The sequence below is a fragment of the Coffea arabica genome, chromosome 5e (assembly GCF_036785885.1).
Source record: "Coffea arabica cultivar ET-39 chromosome 5e, Coffea Arabica ET-39 HiFi, whole genome shotgun sequence".
Taxonomy (NCBI): Eukaryota; Viridiplantae; Streptophyta; class Magnoliopsida; order Gentianales; family Rubiaceae; genus Coffea; species Coffea arabica.
Window position 1 is genome coordinate 47,823,503 of NC_092318.1, and position 20,973 is coordinate 47,844,475.

Here is a 20,973-nt window from a genome sequence, read left to right on the forward strand (position 1 = left end):
ATAATTATTTACACATATAACCCATCATTGAATGATGTATCAATTAGTCGTTCGATATAAATTCAAGGAATGGTTCTCTAGAGGAGCCATAAAATTTAAGCTGACTTATCTGCATCTCAATTTAGGATGCAGAAATCTTTCAGAAGCAAATTTTTTAATTTCCTTTTATGCTTACAGAAATAAGGTGCTTACTGCTCTAGTTTTTCCTTTTAATTTTCCTTTTATTTAGAGGTAAGTAGTACGGTTTATTATGAATATATATATATATATATATATATATATATATATATATATATGACTGTTCATAGTTTGGCATATATCATCCCATTAGTACAAACGGATGGTCACTAATTCAGTACTAGAAATTAGCAAAAACGTAGTTAATTTATAGCTAAATCCTTGTTCTCTTTACTTCCAGGAATACCCTCCGACTAGCAACTGGATTTTTAACATTTCCAACGCTACCCATTGCACAACCTTTTCTACAATAGCAAAGCAGGAGGTTCACATTGAAGCATATTCCTGTTTCTAATCCATTTCATGCAATTACTTATCAACGAAAATTTTACTATACGATGGACAATAATTGCTATGTTTTCGAAACGACAAAACTAGTTGTCAGTCATATTCCTTACCTTAACCCCATAAAATGCTTGTCAATGTTGTAAAATGTTAGGTGCTAGCATCTTGAATAATCAAGAGGAGAGCAAGCAAAAGTTCAAAGGAGAAGTAGAGAAAGATAAACAAATTGGTGACTAACAGAGAAAGAGAAACAGAGAATGCCAAAAAAAATAACGTCATTTTTCACCTAGAAAAGTATTGCTCGAGACTCAATTTTTACTTGTCATTTAGTTTATTTTGTCACTTTTAACAATTGGTAAGTCATTATTGAGCTGTGGGAGCATATTTCGATCCAAGACAACTGAAGTACTTACCTGACCGTTAAAATAGCACGTGAAAACAATAAAAATAGTCACAGTACTAGGTATATTCTTGGGGATAATTGCACAAGGTTTCTGACAGTTGCACTCACCTCTCTTGAGATTTTAAAAATACCACTAACCTCTTCTAGCATGAATTTGGGGCACACAGCTGACGTAAGATAGGGTGAATTTACTTATATACGCTTAGAGTTTAAGGTTGTTAGTAAATAAATTTGGGTCAAAAAAAGGGCAATAAATAAGTTCAGGATAACTAATTAAACAAAATTAATAGTTATTTCTTACCTGATTAAACACTGGAAGTGCACTTACAAAATGTTACCACAAAATGACGCCAATTGATACTCTAATATGATGTTATTTTGTGATTGATAACATTTGAAAGAACAATCCAAATTGTATATTATCTACATAGAATATAAGTAGAAACAAGAAAAATGTAAGGGAAAGAAGCCTCCAAACAAGACTCCATAAGAGAATAAGTTCTAGTGATTTTGGTTGATCTCACTTTATCTAAAGCATTTGTGAAACGAAAGGAGAAAGAAAGCAGAAATCAAGGCAAAATTTAAGGATTTTTTGGCTAAAAACTTGCGGCGATCAAAAGATAATAGGTAAGCAATCATTTATTATCTCAACTTAATACAAAAAGTTCTCTTTAGTGCAGGAGAGTTTTTGGAGTTGACTGTACACTTTATACGTTTTAGAACCTCAGATTCTTGGATGTATATTTGTTGCTTCTTCTAGTTGTTGCTACTGTACTTGTTTTCTTTATCCTTATATCCTCTTCAGTTTCTTTAATTGGCTCTAAATACAACTTCACAAGAAACAAAAAGGGTACGAATGGAACAAAATTATTATCCCACTTCTCAAAAGATTTTTTTAATGACATTTTCTCTGACATCGGCTGAATCTACTATCAAAATCTTAAGTTCAAGGGAGGTTAGTGCTATTTTTAAAACCTTAGGGAAGGTGAGTGCAACTACTAGAAGCCTCAAGGGAGGTTTCTGCAATTATCCCATATTCCTTATTCAACGTCCTTGACATGCAATGATCAGACGTGACTAATTTTGTTAAAGAAATGCAAATTGATTGTAGTAATATTATTTCTACTTGTTCACACTTCAGAAATTTTACTTTCGAGTGCAAATTAAATATGAAAATGTTAGTTAAGTGGAAAAGTGACGAGAAAAGACACTAGATGCATGCACTAATATTTAAGCTGTTAAAATTGAAATTTAGGTGCAAAGGAGAAAAAGAAATCCTCTTAAAAGTAGTCTGTCTCGTGGAAAATCTGAATATATAAACGACAACATAAATCAAGACATCTTGATTTTGATATATGAAGCAAGAACTGCAGACGAAAAAGGGGAAAAAAAAAGAGAGGAAGAAATAAAGAAGAAATTGTAGTTAAGCCCTGAAGACGGACACAAAAGCTCTTGATATTAGTTCACATTAAGACCATTACAGAAACTAGTTGTCACTGTCCAGTGTTAAACATTGATCTTGCATAAGCAAGACAATGCAAAAACATTTTTTGAAAGAAAAAAAAAAGGCGAGAAACTTTTGCTTATTAGATATTCTGATCTAATTATAATAGCAGGAAATGTCGTCGAATTTTTGGGGATCCTTTTAAACACAAGCCGTCGGCGGTATTCTTGATATTCCTTGGCGATGCAGCTCCACCAGCACACTGTCAACAGACGGTGGTTTCAGCCCAAGTGGAAGCGGCTGCCACGGCTTCGATAAAACGTCTCCTATAGCTGCATCTATGCTCTCCTTGGACTTCATTTTTCACATAAAACCAAGGATCGAAAATGTCAAAGATAATCCAAGGTTAGTTGCTGCAAGCAATAGCCAGATGAAATGCTGTATTTTAGTACGAAATTTCTCATCCATGGATTTTCTTTACATCATCACAATTATGCGTGTTGGTCAAACAAAATACACGGACAACCGTACGAAATAAAACCAGCTGTCCTTGAAAAATCTGAGCTTTATGCCGATTAATTGACTGGGGTTCCGGTCCAGATTGGATAGTGAATTTGGAATTTGATTGGTCAAACTGTTTTGTACACATTCTTGAATGCATTGTACAGATTAAGAGTTGATTATTGATCACAACTCATAGTCTTAATTGTACAAATGACCCTTGAAATCACAAATCTTAGTGCTCATTTGAATTGAAGCTTTTGGGAGTTTATGTATAATAAAAAAAAATACATCGTAGCAATGTGATATATACAAAATAAAAAAAATAAAAAATACATAAAAAATGATGATATTTCAACAATTTCTCCGTGAAAACTAGGGTTCTTAGTAATTCTAATTTATAATTTTTTTTTCTAGAAAATCAACCATGGTTTCCCACCGACTCACGATGATTTCAACCTATAGCCTATCGGCAACGGGTGAAATATCTTATCAATTAGGCCATCGTACGTTGTCTTCTAATTTATTATGACGTAAAACAACAAATTGTTCCTTGTCTGCCTTTCATCTGATCCTCGTGAGAGTTTCAGTAAGCTTAGACAAGATATGGTACAACCAGTAGACACGGGTAACTATTACCACAGATGAGTGCGAAAAGAAGAGAATTCTTACCGGGTGAAAATCAATGGGAGGTTGAGGTACGGGTTGTCCAGCAGGGGCTGTTGGGACAGCAATGCCGGGGTCTACTTTGTACAGCGCTGGTGGTGGGATGCCAGGTACAGGTGGAGTCGGAAATCTCTGCATGAAAACGTGAATACGTAAGTACTATAAAGTTCTTTAGGACTGAAAAGTATTTGTCACCACAGTTGGAAATGATTGGGATTTTTCTTTTTTCAGATGGGATATTCTTCAGAAATCAGAATTCTGCCTAAAAGACACAACTGTGGCCTATTACTAGTTCAATCAAGGCTCGTGCACTGGGGTAGTCCAACTTATGTTGCATGCGCCTTTAAATTTAAAATTCAATCAATAAATTTACCCAACTAATTAATTTGGTGTATTTACAGCTACAAAAAGAGCGAAAATTCCCCGCTTACTGTTGGTGCAAGATGTGGTGGAAAGCAAGGTGTGCCTGGAGTTAGAGAGTTTGGAACCTGCATATCAAAGAAAAGTCACATATTTAATAATTGAGAAAATTACCTTTTACCCTCCTGATTTGGTGCTTCATTATTACATAACTCTCTATGGTTTAAAAATTTATACATAGTCCCCTCAGAATTTGGGTTAAAATATCACCATTAGTTTTTTTTTCCATTAAAATTAACGATCAATATTAAAAAGTCAAAGTTAAATTAATAAATTGATAAATTTACCCTTTGACTGCTTCCTTTTTTTTTCAAATACCAAAAAGAAGAAAGGAAAATAAAAAAAGATAATAAGAAATGGAAAATACCAAAGTCTTTATGATTGCAAATGTCATTATAGGTTTTTAAACTAAATCTTTAATGGTATTTCCATTTCTTATTTATCTATTTTTTTTATTTCCCTCTCTTCTTTTTTAATGTAAGGAAAAAGAAATTTAATTAAGATCTATTAGGTCAAATTTTAGTTGTTTTTAAATCACCTCTTCTCTTCCCAAAGGAAAAAGGAAAAGAGAAAAACAAATATTGACAGTTAATGTTAATGAAAAACTAATAGTGACACTTTAATTCAAAACATGAGGGTGTTGTGTATAGATTTTTAAATCCCGAGGGGGGATTATGTTTATATTTTTAAATCATAAGGGGATTTTATGATAAAGCACCAAACTACACGAGTATAAAAGGTAATTTATCCTTAATAGTTCACAATTTCAATAGAATTATTTTTTTCTGAGGAAAATAAAACATCAAAATGAGAAGGGATTTTCTTACACGAGCATGGTGTGAATGCCAAAAGGAAGGGTCTGGCGGTGGTGTTGGAGGGTGGGCCGGTGCGGCAAGTGCCCAAGTAACTGGTGGAGGTGGAGGTGATGGTCCTAAATGTTTAGGCCAAACGGGCATTAGAGATTGGTCGACGGATGGATGACCCCAGACATGCAAGGGTCTAAAATGAGGCATAGGTGCCATGGGAGGAAATCCCATAGTAGGGGCAATCCAATGGTTCATTTCTCTCTTTCCTCCTGCAGCAGCGGGCGCGGCGGCGGCGCCATACATTTGCCGTCTTTGGCTCCAGTTTGCTGCCTCAGCTTCTCGAGCTAGCAGATGCTTCCTGTGGGATCTGTACTTCTGCACATATATCAAACTTTGGTATCAAACGTTTGCACTTGTATCAAACTTGAGTATCAAGTTCAAGCCATAAAAAATGATTCTTTTTGGTCCAAATGTTCAGTTAATTATATATGTACAAACATGAGGAAGAAAGATAAGGTTTAGTGCTTGAATTATTCTTGACAGAATCACTAAGAATAAATGTCAGGGAAAAGTCTCCAAAATGAGCGCAACAAAAATTGTACCAACTTCATGGCGGAATTTTCTTTTCTAAGTTAAGAATTTACCGACTTGGTGATTGTAACGGAGAAAGAAAATGCCGGGCCTTGAAGGAAGAGGAAAAATAACTTTCTTTTAAAGTGCTATTGGCTTGGTTCGAAACTCAGTATGCTCCGTAGAGTAAGAGACAAAAGGCTAAGGAAAAGAAACAAAAGTTGAAATGTCAAGCTTTCGATCTGTCTTCTGTCTCAGACTGAAGACCCTGAATGCATGTAATGTGCATACATTAAAGTGAATGACAAAAACCATATATATGGACTAGTACTACTGCAATTTTTCTACCATCCTACTGCAATTTTATGCAACTTAAGAAAAGTTTGAACTGTTTTTAGATTGTTCTTCCACTCTTTTTCTTGCACATAAGGAGGAATAGAAAGGAAAAGAAAAATACTCATACTGCATGGTGACCTTGATTTAAACAAGGGTTTGGAAAATAGGAGGACATATGAGAGAAAACAACAGCCTTGCACCTGTATGTATCTAGTTGAGAGGATGAAGTTTATTATTGTTTTAGGGACAAGAAAAGAAGTGAAAAAGAACAAGATAAGCTGAACCTAAGGACAAGAAATAATTTTACTTCAGGCTAAAAAAAAGAAAACAAAGGCAGATTCCAAACAAATCTGTGGAACTTAGGAGAACTAGATAGAAGAAAAGGAAAGAAAAAGAGAGGAAAATGAAGAAAAAAATTGCATACTTGAAGATGGCTGGCTATATTGTGCCGAGTGAGACAATCAATTCCCATAATCTCAAGAATTCTTGAAGGGACTGCCTTGTCCACACCCAGCTGCTCCACTGCTTGTACAAACCGCCTGTGCAGCTCTGGCGTCCAGTCCACCTTCACACAACTCAAGAAATTATTTCCCATCTTTAAATACATATTACAACTAAGTACTAACTAAAAATAAATATTCAAAAAATGATCTCTTTCTCTCACACACAAGCGCGCAAGAAAACATGTTCAGACAATCGCTTTCATATGAAGCTTTAAAACCCTATCAATATTCTCGTGAAGTTTGCTTCTCAGTAAGTTTGTGAACAACAAACTGAGTAGCCATTAGCCTATTATATAAATATGTTAAAAAAATTTAGTATATAAGTTTTAGTTATAATAGTAGTGCATATAAAACAAGCTTGCAGACTAAACCCTAGAAACTAAGATTAGCTTAAAACCTAATTATCTTAATTACCTTAACTTTCCTCTTCCCTTGGGGATTAGCTTTTGACTGTGTAGATGATTTTCTTGCTTTATCAGCTTCTTTAGCAGAAGGGTTCGCGGCTACAGATTCATCTCTTTTACTCATGACCATATCGTCAGTCTGAGTCAAGGTAGACCCCGAGCTAGCATCCGGGCCTGAATAATTAGCCTTATCCACCTCTTCTTTTGCTGAATTTTCCTCCATTTTCTCATTGGATGTTGATGTGGTTGTAATCTCTGATTCCTCACCTCCACTGAGTGAAAATTCAGCAAGCATCTCAGGGTCCATCTCCAAATCTGGTAATACATCTTCATCATTGATACCAACAAATAGGTCATCGAAATCAATACTATCAAGCAAATTCCCGCATGAAAAGTCCGGAAAGTCGTCTCCTCCATTCTCAAAACTCTCCATTTCGTCCTGTCTTTCATCTTTGGTAGTCCTCAAAGGAGACACAGCAAGCATTCCAAACACTATAATCAAGCTCTTTGCTAAAAAAAAAAAAAAAAAAAGGCTCCCTCTTATGTAGGTTAATCTCTAAGTATATGCACTAGGTGGTGCAATTCTAAAGTTTTTCGATATTTCATGCAACCACCACCGCTGAAGGGGTGAATACTAGTATAAGGTGAGTTCTTGATTTTCCGGTAAGTCTTTTCCCGGCGGAGGAAGGAGGGACAACCAGTGCAAATGGGGTGGTCTAATTTTTGTTGTATTTGGCAGTGTAAGTGGGAGTGTGTAAAGCTCAGATCTCCACCACAACTTGTATGGAGGGTTCTCAGATTTGTATTTATGCGTTTGTTTTGGATTGTTTTATATTTGGTTTTTTTTTTTTGGTAATAAAAGGGACGTTTTATATTTGGTAACATATATGTATATGTATATAATATATATTGTGCAAAGTTTATGTGTTTTGTGGATGTCCTTTTTTTGAAGTTTCAAACAATCTATTGAAGTGCCCCGTGAGCTGTTTTAAATTAATTTGTCTACAGACTTTAGGGGTGAGAGAAAGGTCCAAGTTGATATCATAGGCTTCAAGGAATTTAATAATGACGTATTTAATCATTTTGTTGGATTGAAAAAGATTACACCATTATTTTTGTTTCCTTTTCATGAGTTAAGATAACATATAGATACATTTCCAGTTTCATATATCTACTTACATACATATCCATATGAAGTATATTTAATGACAACAACCTAAGGAAAGCGCCAAGACCCATTAAATGTTTACCACTTTTTGGCTAGTTTTTCGAGCAAGTGGTTGATTAATGTACAAAGAGGTGCACAGATTTCCTTTTTTTTTTTTTTATTCTACTTTTTTAAAATTAAAAATGAGTATTTAATTGCTCATAGAGAGCTTAATCACCATCACCCGGATGTAACTTTTACCATCCAGCACCCAAAGAACAAGATACAAACATAATTTCTAACACATTTTTTTTAATTTTCCAATCATTTTTTATAATTCATATGCATCACATCGCAAAAATTATCATAGTAATTATTTCAAATAATCTCCAATCCAAACACATTTTGCGCAAGAAACTGAGTCCTGACAATTTTTTGATCTTTATAGCCCCGATAATCTTTGCATGCTTTCGACTGCCATGTCTAATATAAATCTCTGGACCCAAAAAAAGAAGAGTTTAAATTTGACATATGCAAATAATATAAGATATTGCTAAGCGAGATTGGGTTAGTTCAAGCAAAAGAGATTCGACAAGTTATAAAAGAATGGAGAAGAAAGAACAAAATTTGCTAAGAGGGACATGTTATAACTTGCACGAGAAAATGCTAAGAGAGAACACTAGAAAATCTTGAAACTCTAGAAGAGGAAAAACTCTCGTTAAAAAAAGAAAAGAAGTCTAATTAAGAACGAGAAGAGAGAAAAATTGTATTAGGAGGAAATAACATCCATTAGAAGAGAGACTTAAAGGCTTCTTAATTATCCATAGTAGAGAAGAACTTTGTGTTAGAACAACAATAAAGAAAATACTTTAAAATGGTTGCAAAACTAACAAGAAAAAGGTTTCAAATCGTAATTAAAACTATGCATTTGGAAAATGTTTTGTATTACATTGACAGGCTATTATATTCCTCTGCTCATATTATGCAATCATTGTTGGAAAGTAAGAAAGTTTTCTTCAAAAAAATTTAAGCAACAACTAAAATTTACAAATTCAACATATTAATTAAAAGACTTTTTCCATCTTGCATTATCACTTTTCAAGTTGGAGGCGTCTATGCAAGTAGAAGTTTGTACATGACATGACAACGTACAAGTAGACGTGTAGCGTGATGATCTTGACCATTAGACAGGTCATTTTATCGACCCAAAACTTGTACAGGCTTGAGTCATGGTCAACTAGTCAAGCCGTTGTTTAGCCATTCGATATGATTTAGTTCAATTTTCTGTAATATTTGGACTGTATCTCTAGTGTTACAAAAATGCTTTTATGAACTTGACTTAGTTTGTCAGATCAACTGAACATGTAAGCTGCGGTACATGTACCTGTGGCGATGCAGTCCTTTCCTTCACCTATAATTGCACTACTTCCATTAATTCTCTGTTTCCTGCCTCCTTCTTCCCAGTTGCATCTTGAACGTGAGGCTTATTCAATTTTATTTACCAAATATCCAGAATTTGGTTGACTCTTATTAGGCTATATAAAACATTGCAGTCTAGCTCCAGACGGGTCAAGGGTTTAAATCCTTGCAGTTACCTTTAAATTCAAAGGATGCGCAATGATATACCCCTTTGATTTAATAGTGGTGAGTTTAATTATCTCCCTCTAACTTTCGCGGTTTAGTCGGATGCTCCTCTAGAATAAATTAGAGTAGGAGTACTGGTATATAAATGTTACCGATTAATATAAAAAAAAGTGAAATTTATTCAATTTAATTTACCAAATGTACCAATATTTGATTGATTCTTACTCGGCTCTATAAATAATGGCAGCCTAGCTCCAGATTCTGTGCCCGAGAAAAAGGGGGGGGGGGTGTGGGGGAAGAAAGAGCTGTGTTTTAGCGAAAGAATGAAAAGTCAAGTGGCGTATCAAAGTAGAAAATTGGAATGGGATTTAAGTATGCATTAATTAGCTCAATGCTTTGAAATGCGAAACTCAACTGTATTAACTGAGAAAAAAATCTAGACATAATATAAAACCACAGATCTATAGATTAATGAATTTCCTTGAAATTTGGAATGTGTAGCTAAAATAAAAAAGGAATGTGTAAGTTCAATGATGAAACATTCAATATTACTTTAAAAAAAAACACGAAAAGTAAACGAATATTAACCATTGACAAGACTACTTAGTTTATGCTTTACTGATCATTAAAAAGTAAACCTGAATAAAAGATTATGCACATTAGCAATCTTTAATGGTCATGATTCATTAGCTTGTGCCATATACTTTACAGTGTTTGGGTAAATGAAGATCATTAACGGCTATAAATTGTAATTTTTGCTGGCAAAGTATTTATGGGTTTTACTTGAAAAGTGGTCCTTTTAGACCATAGTTCCATTACCAGAACATAATCGCACTAAATCATTTCCTGTCCTAATTCTAAGTCAGCTTCTTCCGCAGCTTGTTTTGAAAAAAAAGGCTTGACTTCAATCTTATCTGTTTGCATCTCATAACGTTGAAAATTGACTATCCTGGTTTACAAACAGACTAGTATCGATTAAATAGATTAGGAAAATTCATCTTCTATGTGCAAAAGAATGGTCTACAGCCTCTAAACCTTTTGTTTCTTTGTATTAATAGTAGTCTTCCGCTCACTCTGTTGATGACTCAAATCCGTAATCTCTCAATTACAGGTGAAACATTTCAATGCTTCGTCAAATTTATGGCTCAAACCATGCTATCTGTATATGCTTGCTTCTTTCTGCATTGCATGATCTTACACAGTGGAATATGTTACTGAAGCTCGAACAAATGTGCTCTTCACCACCCGAGATAAGATAAGCTTATAGAAAAAGGTAAAAGGTCTTGTGTACTAATTCCTTGGCATTTTCCTATGGACTCAAGTCAACCGTTCTTGTCTCCTATGGTTATATTCCATGGCTTACTATTGCAAGAACACGGGCATGATCTTTTTCTTTTTTCTTTTTCAATAAATACATCAGATTGTGGCTGGGCAAATCCAAGCCTCAGCAATTGCCATTCTAATATTTCAAGATTGAACATAATTAAAATAATACATGCAGACACTGACGTACGTTTTTACTGTTTATCAAAACGTCTTGTTATATGTTCAAAATTTTCTCAACTTTTAACCATGCATCATCTAGTTTAATTGAACCTTGGTGTGATTAAACTAGCCTTGTCTTAGTTTAGTGTGATTTGTGATTGCTCTAGGCAATTTGCATTGAATTTGACTTATGTTTGATGTGAATTGGTTTTTGACAATAGACTCAAAGTACTGAATTCAAATTATCTCTCAAGCTAAGATTATCTCATGCAGTTGCAGGAAAGATTGCTTCTGCAACCACCAAGAAACTCAACCCATTTGCATCACATAACCCTTAAACATGCATCAAACCATTTTGATGTTCTTACCCTCCATACAAGCAAACAACATATGTTGGGCTCTAAAATCATTGTTTTCTTTTTTAAGAGAAACATTTCCCATCTAGTAAAACCGACCCTTTGCTCAACCCTCTATCTCCTTTGGCAAGCTTCACTTTGAATTTTTGGAGATTTATTGTGATTTTGAATTTCAATTTTACTATGTTGCTCTTTATAAGTATTGCACGTAATCTCTGTTTAGGGCCACAAAAAAAAATTACTTAGCTATAGATTATACCTTTCTATGGTTACCAAACGGTTCAACTTGAACGAAAGGTCAAATATCAGAAGAAGATAAGTGAAATTTTTGAGAAATGCACAAGAACAAGAAGACCTTAAGCTAGCTTTCCTTGTTGAGCAAAAACCTAAGACGGCTTTTCGTTGTCAAACAAAAAAGAAAAAACACTAATGCTAGTCTCTTCCACTCTTCCTACTCAATTGTGATTGTTACTAAGAGAACATACAAATTGAGTATTTTAGCATTTTTTCTGTTGCTTAATTATGCTTCTTTTTTTAAAAAAAAAAAAAAAACTCTTTTACACTTGACTAATCAATTAATGGACTTGTTTCGGGAACTTCAGTTTCCACCCTAAAAAGTCTGATCTGCTCCTTTTCCTATTCAAAAACCAATCCCTAATCTCTATGTTTTCAGATGGAGAATTATTTGCCAATGAAGAGATGTCAAAGGGCTTCTTACTTCCCAAATAATCAGAAGATCTTGGCTCCTGAATATTTAGACAACAGAGAGGAAAAAATGAAAAAAAATTAAACTAAAAATTGAATGGAGAGATCTTGGCGGAATTGCCAAGTTTGAAATTTAGCACAAATCTGCAAGGAAATAGCCCACAAGTGACTTATTTATCTCATGCTCATTCTCTATTTTCACATTTTCACCTTAATTATTGATAGCAAGCACAATTAAGACGCATTGGATAAAAGTACAGGTTAACTATTCAACTATGAAAAATAGGGACAAGGGGCCGAACAGTTATCTAGCAAACTGATTGGAGCGGTTTTGTACAAAATTCACGTTGCGTAAGTTTATCTGCACACGATATAACTCACTTTCAACAACGTATAATTATTGTTGGATTTGGATTTTATTCCATCAATCTAAACCCAACAAAATAAACAGTTGCTGAGACAAAACCCAAACTCAATAAAATAAACGATTAGTAGGATAAAATCCAAACCCAACAACTATAGAACAAAATTTTATGAATCCCACACATAATGTAAAAAACAAGTACAAGATAAAATTTGGATTTTACTTTTTTGTTTGTCAAATCTTATCTATGAACTTTGAGGAACGGTTGCTTACTGTAACCGTTCTTGTCCCTCTTCCGAGAAATAGATATCCAAATAGACCAACGTAAAATTGTAGCTGTCGGCCTCTATACAGAACCGGATATTGAGACCAACGGAAAATTCTGCTCAACAGTATACTTTCAAGGATAAACATGTTGTTGTCAAGGCAAACCAAATGAGGAAAAAAAAGGGGGTTTAAGATCAGTCTTTCCATGTTCTCTCATAAGACGAAACAAACAAGGCAACAGAAATAAATAGCTCTTAATTTGTCAAATGTCTGAAACCACGTTATTTAAAGAGAAAAAGGGAAAAAAAAAGAGAAGAAGAAGAAAATATACCCAGTGTTGCATAGGGTAGGTACTATATCCAGTTTATTGTGATTGGATTCGAAGTGAAATTCTTTTTGTTAAGATGTGTTTTTTGAAAACATGTTTTATAAAAAATTTCAAAAACGGATGCATACAGAGAAGTATCTCCTAGTTCCCACCTACGCCAAGCAATTTTAAGTAAATAAAAAGGAAAAAGGGTTGTATTTCCAAAAAAAAAAAAAAAGAAGTGCAAAAAGGCAACCAAAATTCTTCTCGAGGAATTGACAAACCAGATTGAATGAATGAAAACGTTTTCACCTTTTTCCATCTTCAACTGTTAAACGGTCTGTCCTCTATGGCATCTAACTCTAAATTTAGACGGTGCATTCAGTCCAAAATGAAGAATAGAAAATACTGTGGAGAGTGGAAACCACGGAATTGAAATAATTTCTCACCCACACATATATTAGATTTTATTCAATAATTTGTCTGACACTTTAACAGACATATATATATCAATGCACAGGAACATTTTGGCTTTTGTATTTTCATTTTTGCAATTATCTAGTCAGATGCTGCAGGGATTAGCCTATGAATTGAGATATTCCTCGAGATTGTCTACATCATATGCTGAATATCGTTTTCTAAGCTTTTTTCTTAATTAAATACATGTTCATTCACCTTCAACCTTCAGCTTAGGTTAATTGCCAAACTGTAAGAAGCTAAGCAATAATGATCAAGACCCAGAAATTCTATTAATTAGTCCCTGTTCAGAATGTACCTACCAAGTCAATAATTAGTCACACCCCCGGATAAACAATTTATGAAGATATCATTTTTAATTTTAAAGGCAAATTATTAATTTTTTTTTATTATTCCATGCCTGTACTTGAGTACTCAGACTACAAATCCATCTATATATATATATATATAATACAGCTGAGTATTACAACTATACATCAGAAAAACAAAGTCAAACTGACAAATTAGCAGGTAGGTAAAATTTCAGCAAAAGATTAATGAGATTTATGTCTTTAATGTAAAAGAAACCGTTGTAATTACGGTCGAACCACAATCAATTCAAACAATTGAAATATTTAATCTAAACGTGCTTTTTTTTTTTTTAGTTTTCCCCCTTGTATTTATATTTGCAGGGGAGGAATTCAAAAGGAAGAAGCTAGGATGGAACGGGATGGATAAACGTCAACCTCTATTTTAGAACCTGTAATCGTGGAGATCAACTACTTTCATAACTTAACATTGGTACAGTTTGAGTTTAGTCCTTCTTAATATTCCAGTTATGCAAAGCTCATTTGACGTCAAGTCACCATTTTACATGGAAGAAATTTGACGGGGCAAAAAATTTATCCAAGAAAATGGTGGGTCTTTTATGTCATATGGATCTTGGGACCATAGAGGAAACAATTTGCAAACAGGAGCTGCGTTTAGGTGACTCATTTGTTAGTACTTCTAAAAAAAGACATGGATGTCTTTATTGTTGGTGACGATGGACAATGAAATGCGTGCTACAGAATGGGGGCCTCAAACTAGCAATAATTGTTGGTGAGGCTGATTGTATGTTGTTTCGTATAGGATTCTAAATTTCCCTTTCATTTGATTATTCTGTCTAGAAGGTCCCCTCTTCTACCCACCAAAATCCAAAAATGCTAGTTTTGACCCCACTTACCAGCTCAATAATTCATACCCCATTGGCAAGATCTCAAGTTCAATTTTTCCAATACAAACTGTAAACCGAAATTCAATTTGTGTGGTCAAGATCCTTTGCTAGCTTATTCTTGTTTGTATCAAGCACGAGTACTTATCAGTTTTTGTATTTAAAAGTGTTTTGCAATATCTATTCGCTACATTCATGTATCGACTGCCGGTAGAGATACAAGCTGCAGAATAGACTCAGAACTCGACTCTTCTATCTAGAATGGAGTTGGCTAGGTATGGTCTAGATACCTCCTACGAGTTCTGCTATGTGCTCTTTTTTAACTTTTACTTTTCCTTATCAGGCCAGGCACTCGTGTTGGAAGCAGTGTTATTAGACTCAGACCAGATCGGCCAATTTGACCGGTCCGATCATGAATGACTTTTTTTTTAAGCTGGTTTGTAGTATAAAATCGTTTTGGTCAAAAATCAATTAAAATCATAAAGAACTAGCTAAACCAATGACCAGATTCGACTAATTGACTTGGTTCTCAAATTTTTTTTTTTCTTTATTTCCCCAAACATAATTTGATTTACATTTATTATTAGGAATAAGAAAACGTCACCCATTTAGTGTAAATATCAAAATCACTCGCTTTCCTAAATGATCTCTAAATCAAGATGTTTTCATTCCTATAATCTCATTAATTTAGCATCACCAATTTCAACTTGCATTAATTTGTTTTAATTTAGTTTTTCAAGTAATTTTGGAGAATGGACATATTTTATCCATGAATTTACATTCTTACATATAATTAGTAGGTGTACATTTGATTGCAAATCTAATATTTTTGGAACATTTTTCATGATTGACCAAATATAACTACGAACTTAATTTCAATATTTTTGAAACTTATAAAAATATAAAATAATTATAACATCATGCTGACGTCAGCGGATTTTTGAGAACGGTCCTACCGATCTAACCAATTGACTCCTGATCCAATAATTTAACCGAGTCGCTATCCGGTCCGAATTTAACACATTGGTTGGAAGCACAGGAGAATCAATTTGTGAGAGACCGCAATATTGAGGCTAGTCCAAGTTATCCATTAGAGCATATATTACCGCTTAATTGCATCTCATTAATCTTCTTGACCTTGTATAGACGGAGGTATAAATGTTAAATTCATACCCTTGATCTTAAATTCACTTGAATTCTAACGATACAAGTTATAAATGCATCAAAAGTGTTACTAATACACCTAAATTACACTTAATTTACCACATGAATGCAGACACTCATATTTAATGTACCTCCCATATTTAGACACTTTCTAAGATTAGTTTCACTTTTATCAAATTGGTGTCTTCAAAATTGTCCGAGGGCCTAGGTTTTTCCTTTTTTCTCTTTCTAGTGACAAGGAAGCTTTACTAAGTGTCTTTAAGTTTTCAGCAAAATGTTAAGACATATCCATCAAGTTACCCAGATATGACCTTATATAGGGACAAAAGTGATTCATATGCGAAAATTGTGTGCCACTCTCTAATTTTACCTATGCATTATGTGTAATAGTAGTATTACAATTTTTCTTACCAAACCCTCTGATCAGTGACATGTGATGCAGATGAAAGCAAGTTACTGTTTCAGTTGATGGGAAATTCTTCAAGGACTAAGGCACATGGGAGATTCCAGAGGATATCAAATCCAATTAACTAGGAGGACAACTAATGATTTCCGTGCACGAGGGTTGAGGATTTAACGTATGAGGTGGTCTCCCTTCGTGGCAGTTAACTACGTACTGCGAAGGGCTTCTCTTCCGGTGCAGACTGTGCAGTACAACATGAAATGATGTACATGAAAAGTGGAAGACATGCGGCATAGAAAGGTTCGAAGGACCATTAATTATATGTTCCATGCCTTCCAATTTCCACTTCTAGCCCCATATCTTATAGTTACTTGTCATTTCAACCCCCAACCAATATTCTTAACTGGAAAAAAATTATGATCTATTCGTTTCAATTTCATTTAGTGGCATATTCTAAAAGGAAAAAGTGCAACTGAGGTGATCCAAACAATCAAGGAAGTTCTAGTTTTCTCCCCCTAGCTTAAGGGTCCTTTTCAGATTGATCCCTAATATTTTCGCAGCGAATATATTCTAAGTCTCACATTAGAATTACTATAAGTGCACAATATGATCGAGATTCCCTGATAGCTGGTCCATAGGTTCAAGAGATTACTACTTCTAGTCCTTGTCCTTCTTTTGTAATTTGGTCCCTATTTTTTTCCTTTCTTGGGGAGATTAATGCTAATTTTAACCATTTTTGTTTCGAGGTATGCTACAGAGCTAGGAAGATGTGCTGTCTGCTGCTGGTCCATGCATTCATAATTCTAACTATAACAGGTACACAAAAGATACAAAATTTTAAAGGTATATAAAGTAGGGTTACTTGAGTAACCTTCGTAGATTGTACCAAGGAAAAAAAAAATTAGCAAGTTGCTATAAATTTGTGATAATTACGTCTCAACGTACTTCAATCTCAACAATTAGCAAGTGTGTTTTTCCTTCTGATTTGACGATACTTTTGTTCTGATTAGTGCTCAAACAGAGCCAAGCAAAGCAAATAACGAATGGGGTTTAAGCATGATACATCTAACCATGGAAATGCATATGTAATGCCAAAAAAAATTCAGTGCAATATTTCAAGTCGTCCTTGATCTAAACAAGGACCAGCGTATTATATCCACACAATATTTTGCAAACTCTTTTGCCACCACTCTCTAGCCTATACATGGACCAAGAATAAGGTCGAATAATTTGAAATGTGCCCACAAAGACAGGAGCTATGAGTAATCCTTTTCAACAACATTATGAGGCAGTTATTTTGTTTTCATTATAAAAGTTGATGGGATTTTTCCTTCTTCACAGACTTGGGCAAAGAAAGGGTCCTCGGAAAGAAAAGTTGCCCTAGCCACCTAGTAGCCATGGCGGACATGGTGATTCGCCGCATCACCCTCTTTTGTTTTAATTTTAGGTATCTAAATGAAAATGAAAAGAGGCACTTGCTAGTCTTTGAGATTTTTTTTTTATTTTTGATAAAGATCTCAAGTTTATAATTGGATTTTGCAATATAAACTTCTCTATAAATTAGATTTCTCTCGTTATCATATGAATTCATACATTAACAATTATTATCCTATCTTATATTTATATATTTTCTCTAATTAACATTACTTATTCGAAATATGAACTCCTGAATCCCATTTTAACAAATGTCTATTGGGTACTCGTTAGATAGACCCATTAACTAATTTGATGGTGAAATTTCTTTTTCTTTTTTTTTGAAATTTCCTTTTTTCTTGTTAACTCAACTTTTTGCAAATAAAATTATTTTTTTTCATGAAACATCTTCGTTTCAATAAATCTACACTAATGGCAGAAACTACATCAATCACACATAGATGGAAATAAAATTCAATACTAGATACTTAGATGTAAAGAACAGATGCTTAGATCAGAAAATAAAATTCTAAATGCATAGTAGGTAAAAGTTTTAGAGGTTACATGCATGGAACACTGTTGTGGATGCGGTTCTAACACGGTTTGCTAAAATTGAAGGTAACTTCAACTTGTACGTGGAGTAATATGTACGCTGGAATTTTGAGCTTGGAATCTAATCCAAGGTTGTTTCAAAGGCTGATTGAAGATACAAATGACTTTACACTTGGGAGTGATTAAAGTTTAGTTTAGGCCAATTAAAAAGATACTTGAATTCCTACATGAGCATGGGATGAGATCCAAGTATGAGTTTAAGTGCCTCTATCTTACCTTCCCTTTGATTCGGGTTGAAATAAGTCTATATTAAAGCTACCCTTTTTTTTTTGGTGTCCCTTTATTAGTCAAGAAAAAACTCATAAAAACGAGACATTCATTGAGGAGACTAAAGTCTAAAACTGTTTTCTTTCTTCATTAACGGATCACCAATCACAGTAGAACATGCATCAAAAAGATGATATTGTTGACTACAAAATCTCAACTGTATTAACAAAAAATCAAAGACAATTTGAACTAATCAAAAACAAAAAAATTTAGAATTACTCTCAATCGTTAAAATAAGCAATTGACTTATTTAATTAGTAACTAAATTTATCTTGGAACTAAAATTCTAGATGAAAGTTTTTATTTTTTATTCATTCGACATGCATTCAGCTATGGGCCTAGTACTTCAATTACACATGACTTTTGTACTAGTCCTCCAACCATTGTTACAAGTACAGTTTTGGACCATTGGTATCTGACTTTCGCCTGTCAAGATGAATGAAAGTTCCCGCAGATGGTCAATATTACTGCTGGCAACAAATTATAAGGCTTGCGTCGAAGCAAATGCAGGGCCTGCATTTCTTGACCCAAATGTAAGCCCTTTCAGAAAAAGCTGTTGTGTTACACAGCTCTTGTAGTCTTGCTAGGTTTCTGTTGCCCATCTACACTAGAGATGGGGATGGCAACGGGGCGGGGGACGGGGGAGCCTACAAATTCCCCTGTTCCTGCCTCGCCCCCGCTTCTCCTGCGGGTGCCCTTACGGGACTAATAAAAATTTATTATATAATTTTATTATAGTTAAATTTTAACAAATAATCAAGTACTAAAATATCAACACATCACCAAATTATTATTCATTGTAATTTCACAATTGAAACTTATAAAAGCAATCAAACAAAAGTTATTTGAATACAATCCAACATGATGAAATAAATACAATTAAAGTAGTCAAGTTTTCACTTTTGACACAAATACAAATACTAATTCATTATTATACTTGTGCATTTTTTTAAGGAAAAAATGCTATTGTATTAAGTGTAATTAGAGATTTAATATAAATGTATTAGTAAATTTAGTATAACAATTAATAATTTGTATTAGTACACATATATAATTATTAGTATAATTGATAATATCAATTATATTACATATACTAATATACGTTATATAATACATATAACTAATAATATCATTATCATAAGTTTGTAACTAATTAAATTATATATTATATATATAATTATATACATATATTTATTATATATTTATTTTTTTAAAGCGGGTGGCGGGGCGGGGGTACACTCCCCCCCCCCCTCGCCCCCTTTCTAAGCGGGGAGAAAAAATTCCCCCCGCCCCTGCCCTATTAGCCCCCGCGGGGGTGGGTCCATTGCCATCCTTAACTAGAAACCTGGAAACCAATATTGGATGTTTTTTGAGTTAAATTTTAAGAATTTAAAGAATATTTCATGTCTTTTATAAACTTTGGTAAGGAGTGCATATAAAAAAAAGGATTCCTCTAACCTGTATTCAATGAGTATGGACTAAAAGCTACTTAAGGGTTTAGTTTTTGAAATAAAAGATAATGAGGAAAGTTCTTAAAGATTAATTAGCACAATAAATATGAGTGTGCAAGTTTAGATAGCAATTAAAAGAGAACATTGGATAATAATTAGGAAAATCTTAGAGATAATGTTCATACTCGAACATTAATCTCCTAGATTTAGTCATGCTAAGATATACAGTATAGTGTACAAAGGGTTTAGTTTTTGAAATAAATGACAATGAATAAAGTTCTTTGGGATTAATTAGCACAATAGATATGACTCTGTAAATTTAGATAGTAATTAAAAGAGGACGTTGGATAATAATTAGGAAAACCTTAGAGATAATATTCATACTCAAACATTAATCTCCTAGATTTAGTCATTCTAAGGTATTCAAAACTTACCAAAACATAATACGACTACTAACAAATAGAAATAAATAAAAGAAGAATAGAACGAGGGTTTGTCTATTGTTCTCAATTAACATCTCTTAAGAGAAGTCTGTAATCTAGTACAATATCATATGGCTTTTTACATATCATAATTTTAATTTAAATCCATCGTTGCACAGTAAAATCATATTTGTTTTTTTATCATTATATTGTAAGAATCTTAATTTTTTTTAAAGTTTAAATTATTATCCTAATTGAGATATACATATTGAAAGAATGATACAGCTCTAAAGATATTTGTAAAATTTTTCTATCATATAAAAGGACTTCACTATGTACACTTTTTATATAATAAATCATGTGTGCCAACCTGAAACCACCATTTTACAAAAGAAATTCATAAACTAACTTGTTATTAAATTTAGGATTCGAATCATAATAATATGCCTGATAGTGGAGAGTAAAAAGGGCATGGGAAAAGATGAAAGAGTAAAACAAAAAAAAATTGACTCAAGTAATAAATTCAAGGAATACTTGTTGTTCGATTTAGAATTCGAATCGTAATTATGTATTTCACCGTTGAGAGTAAGAAGGAAGGATGGAAGAGTTCATAAAATTTGAATTTAACTATTTATATATCTCACAAGTTGCCTAAAGTAAATTACAGCCTTCTTTTTTTTTTCTTTTTCTTTTTCTCCCTTGCAAAGAATATTTATAACACAACCTTAATTGGTTGCTCAAGCCGCACCCTAATTATTCTGGTCGGCGAACGAACAGAAATT

General features: G+C 33.6%; 1 protein-coding gene across 1 annotated transcript; it reads right to left on the bottom strand.

Moving 5' to 3' along the window:
- Positions 1 to 2,342: 2,342 nt before the first annotated feature.
- Positions 2,343 to 7,365, bottom strand: LOC113743273 (transcription activator GLK1-like). The gene is made up of 6 exons (XM_027271246.2): positions 6,586 to 7,365; positions 6,093 to 6,233; positions 4,784 to 5,137; positions 3,968 to 4,024; positions 3,543 to 3,668; positions 2,343 to 2,723 (listed from the first exon to the last, which is right to left on the bottom strand). Exons 1-6 carry the CDS (start codon positions 7,057 to 7,059, stop codon positions 2,571 to 2,573), a joined length of 1,305 nt encoding a protein of 434 aa, XP_027127047.2. The 5' UTR covers positions 7,060 to 7,365; the 3' UTR covers positions 2,343 to 2,570.
- Between the last annotated feature and the right edge of the window lie 13,608 nt (positions 7,366 to 20,973).

Coding starts and splice junctions, on each gene's coding strand:
- LOC113743273 (XM_027271246.2), bottom strand. CDS start 7,059: ATGCTTGCTGTGTCTCCTTTGAGGACTACCAAAGATGAAAGACAGGAC. Junction 6,234..6,585: donor AAGGGAAGAGGAAAGTTAAG/GTAATTAAGATA, acceptor AGTTGTGTGAAG/GTGGACTGGACGCCAGAGCT. Junction 2,724..3,542: donor CTCCCATTGATTTTCACCCG/GTAAGAATTCTC, acceptor TGAAAAATGAAG/TCCAAGGAGAGCATAGATGC.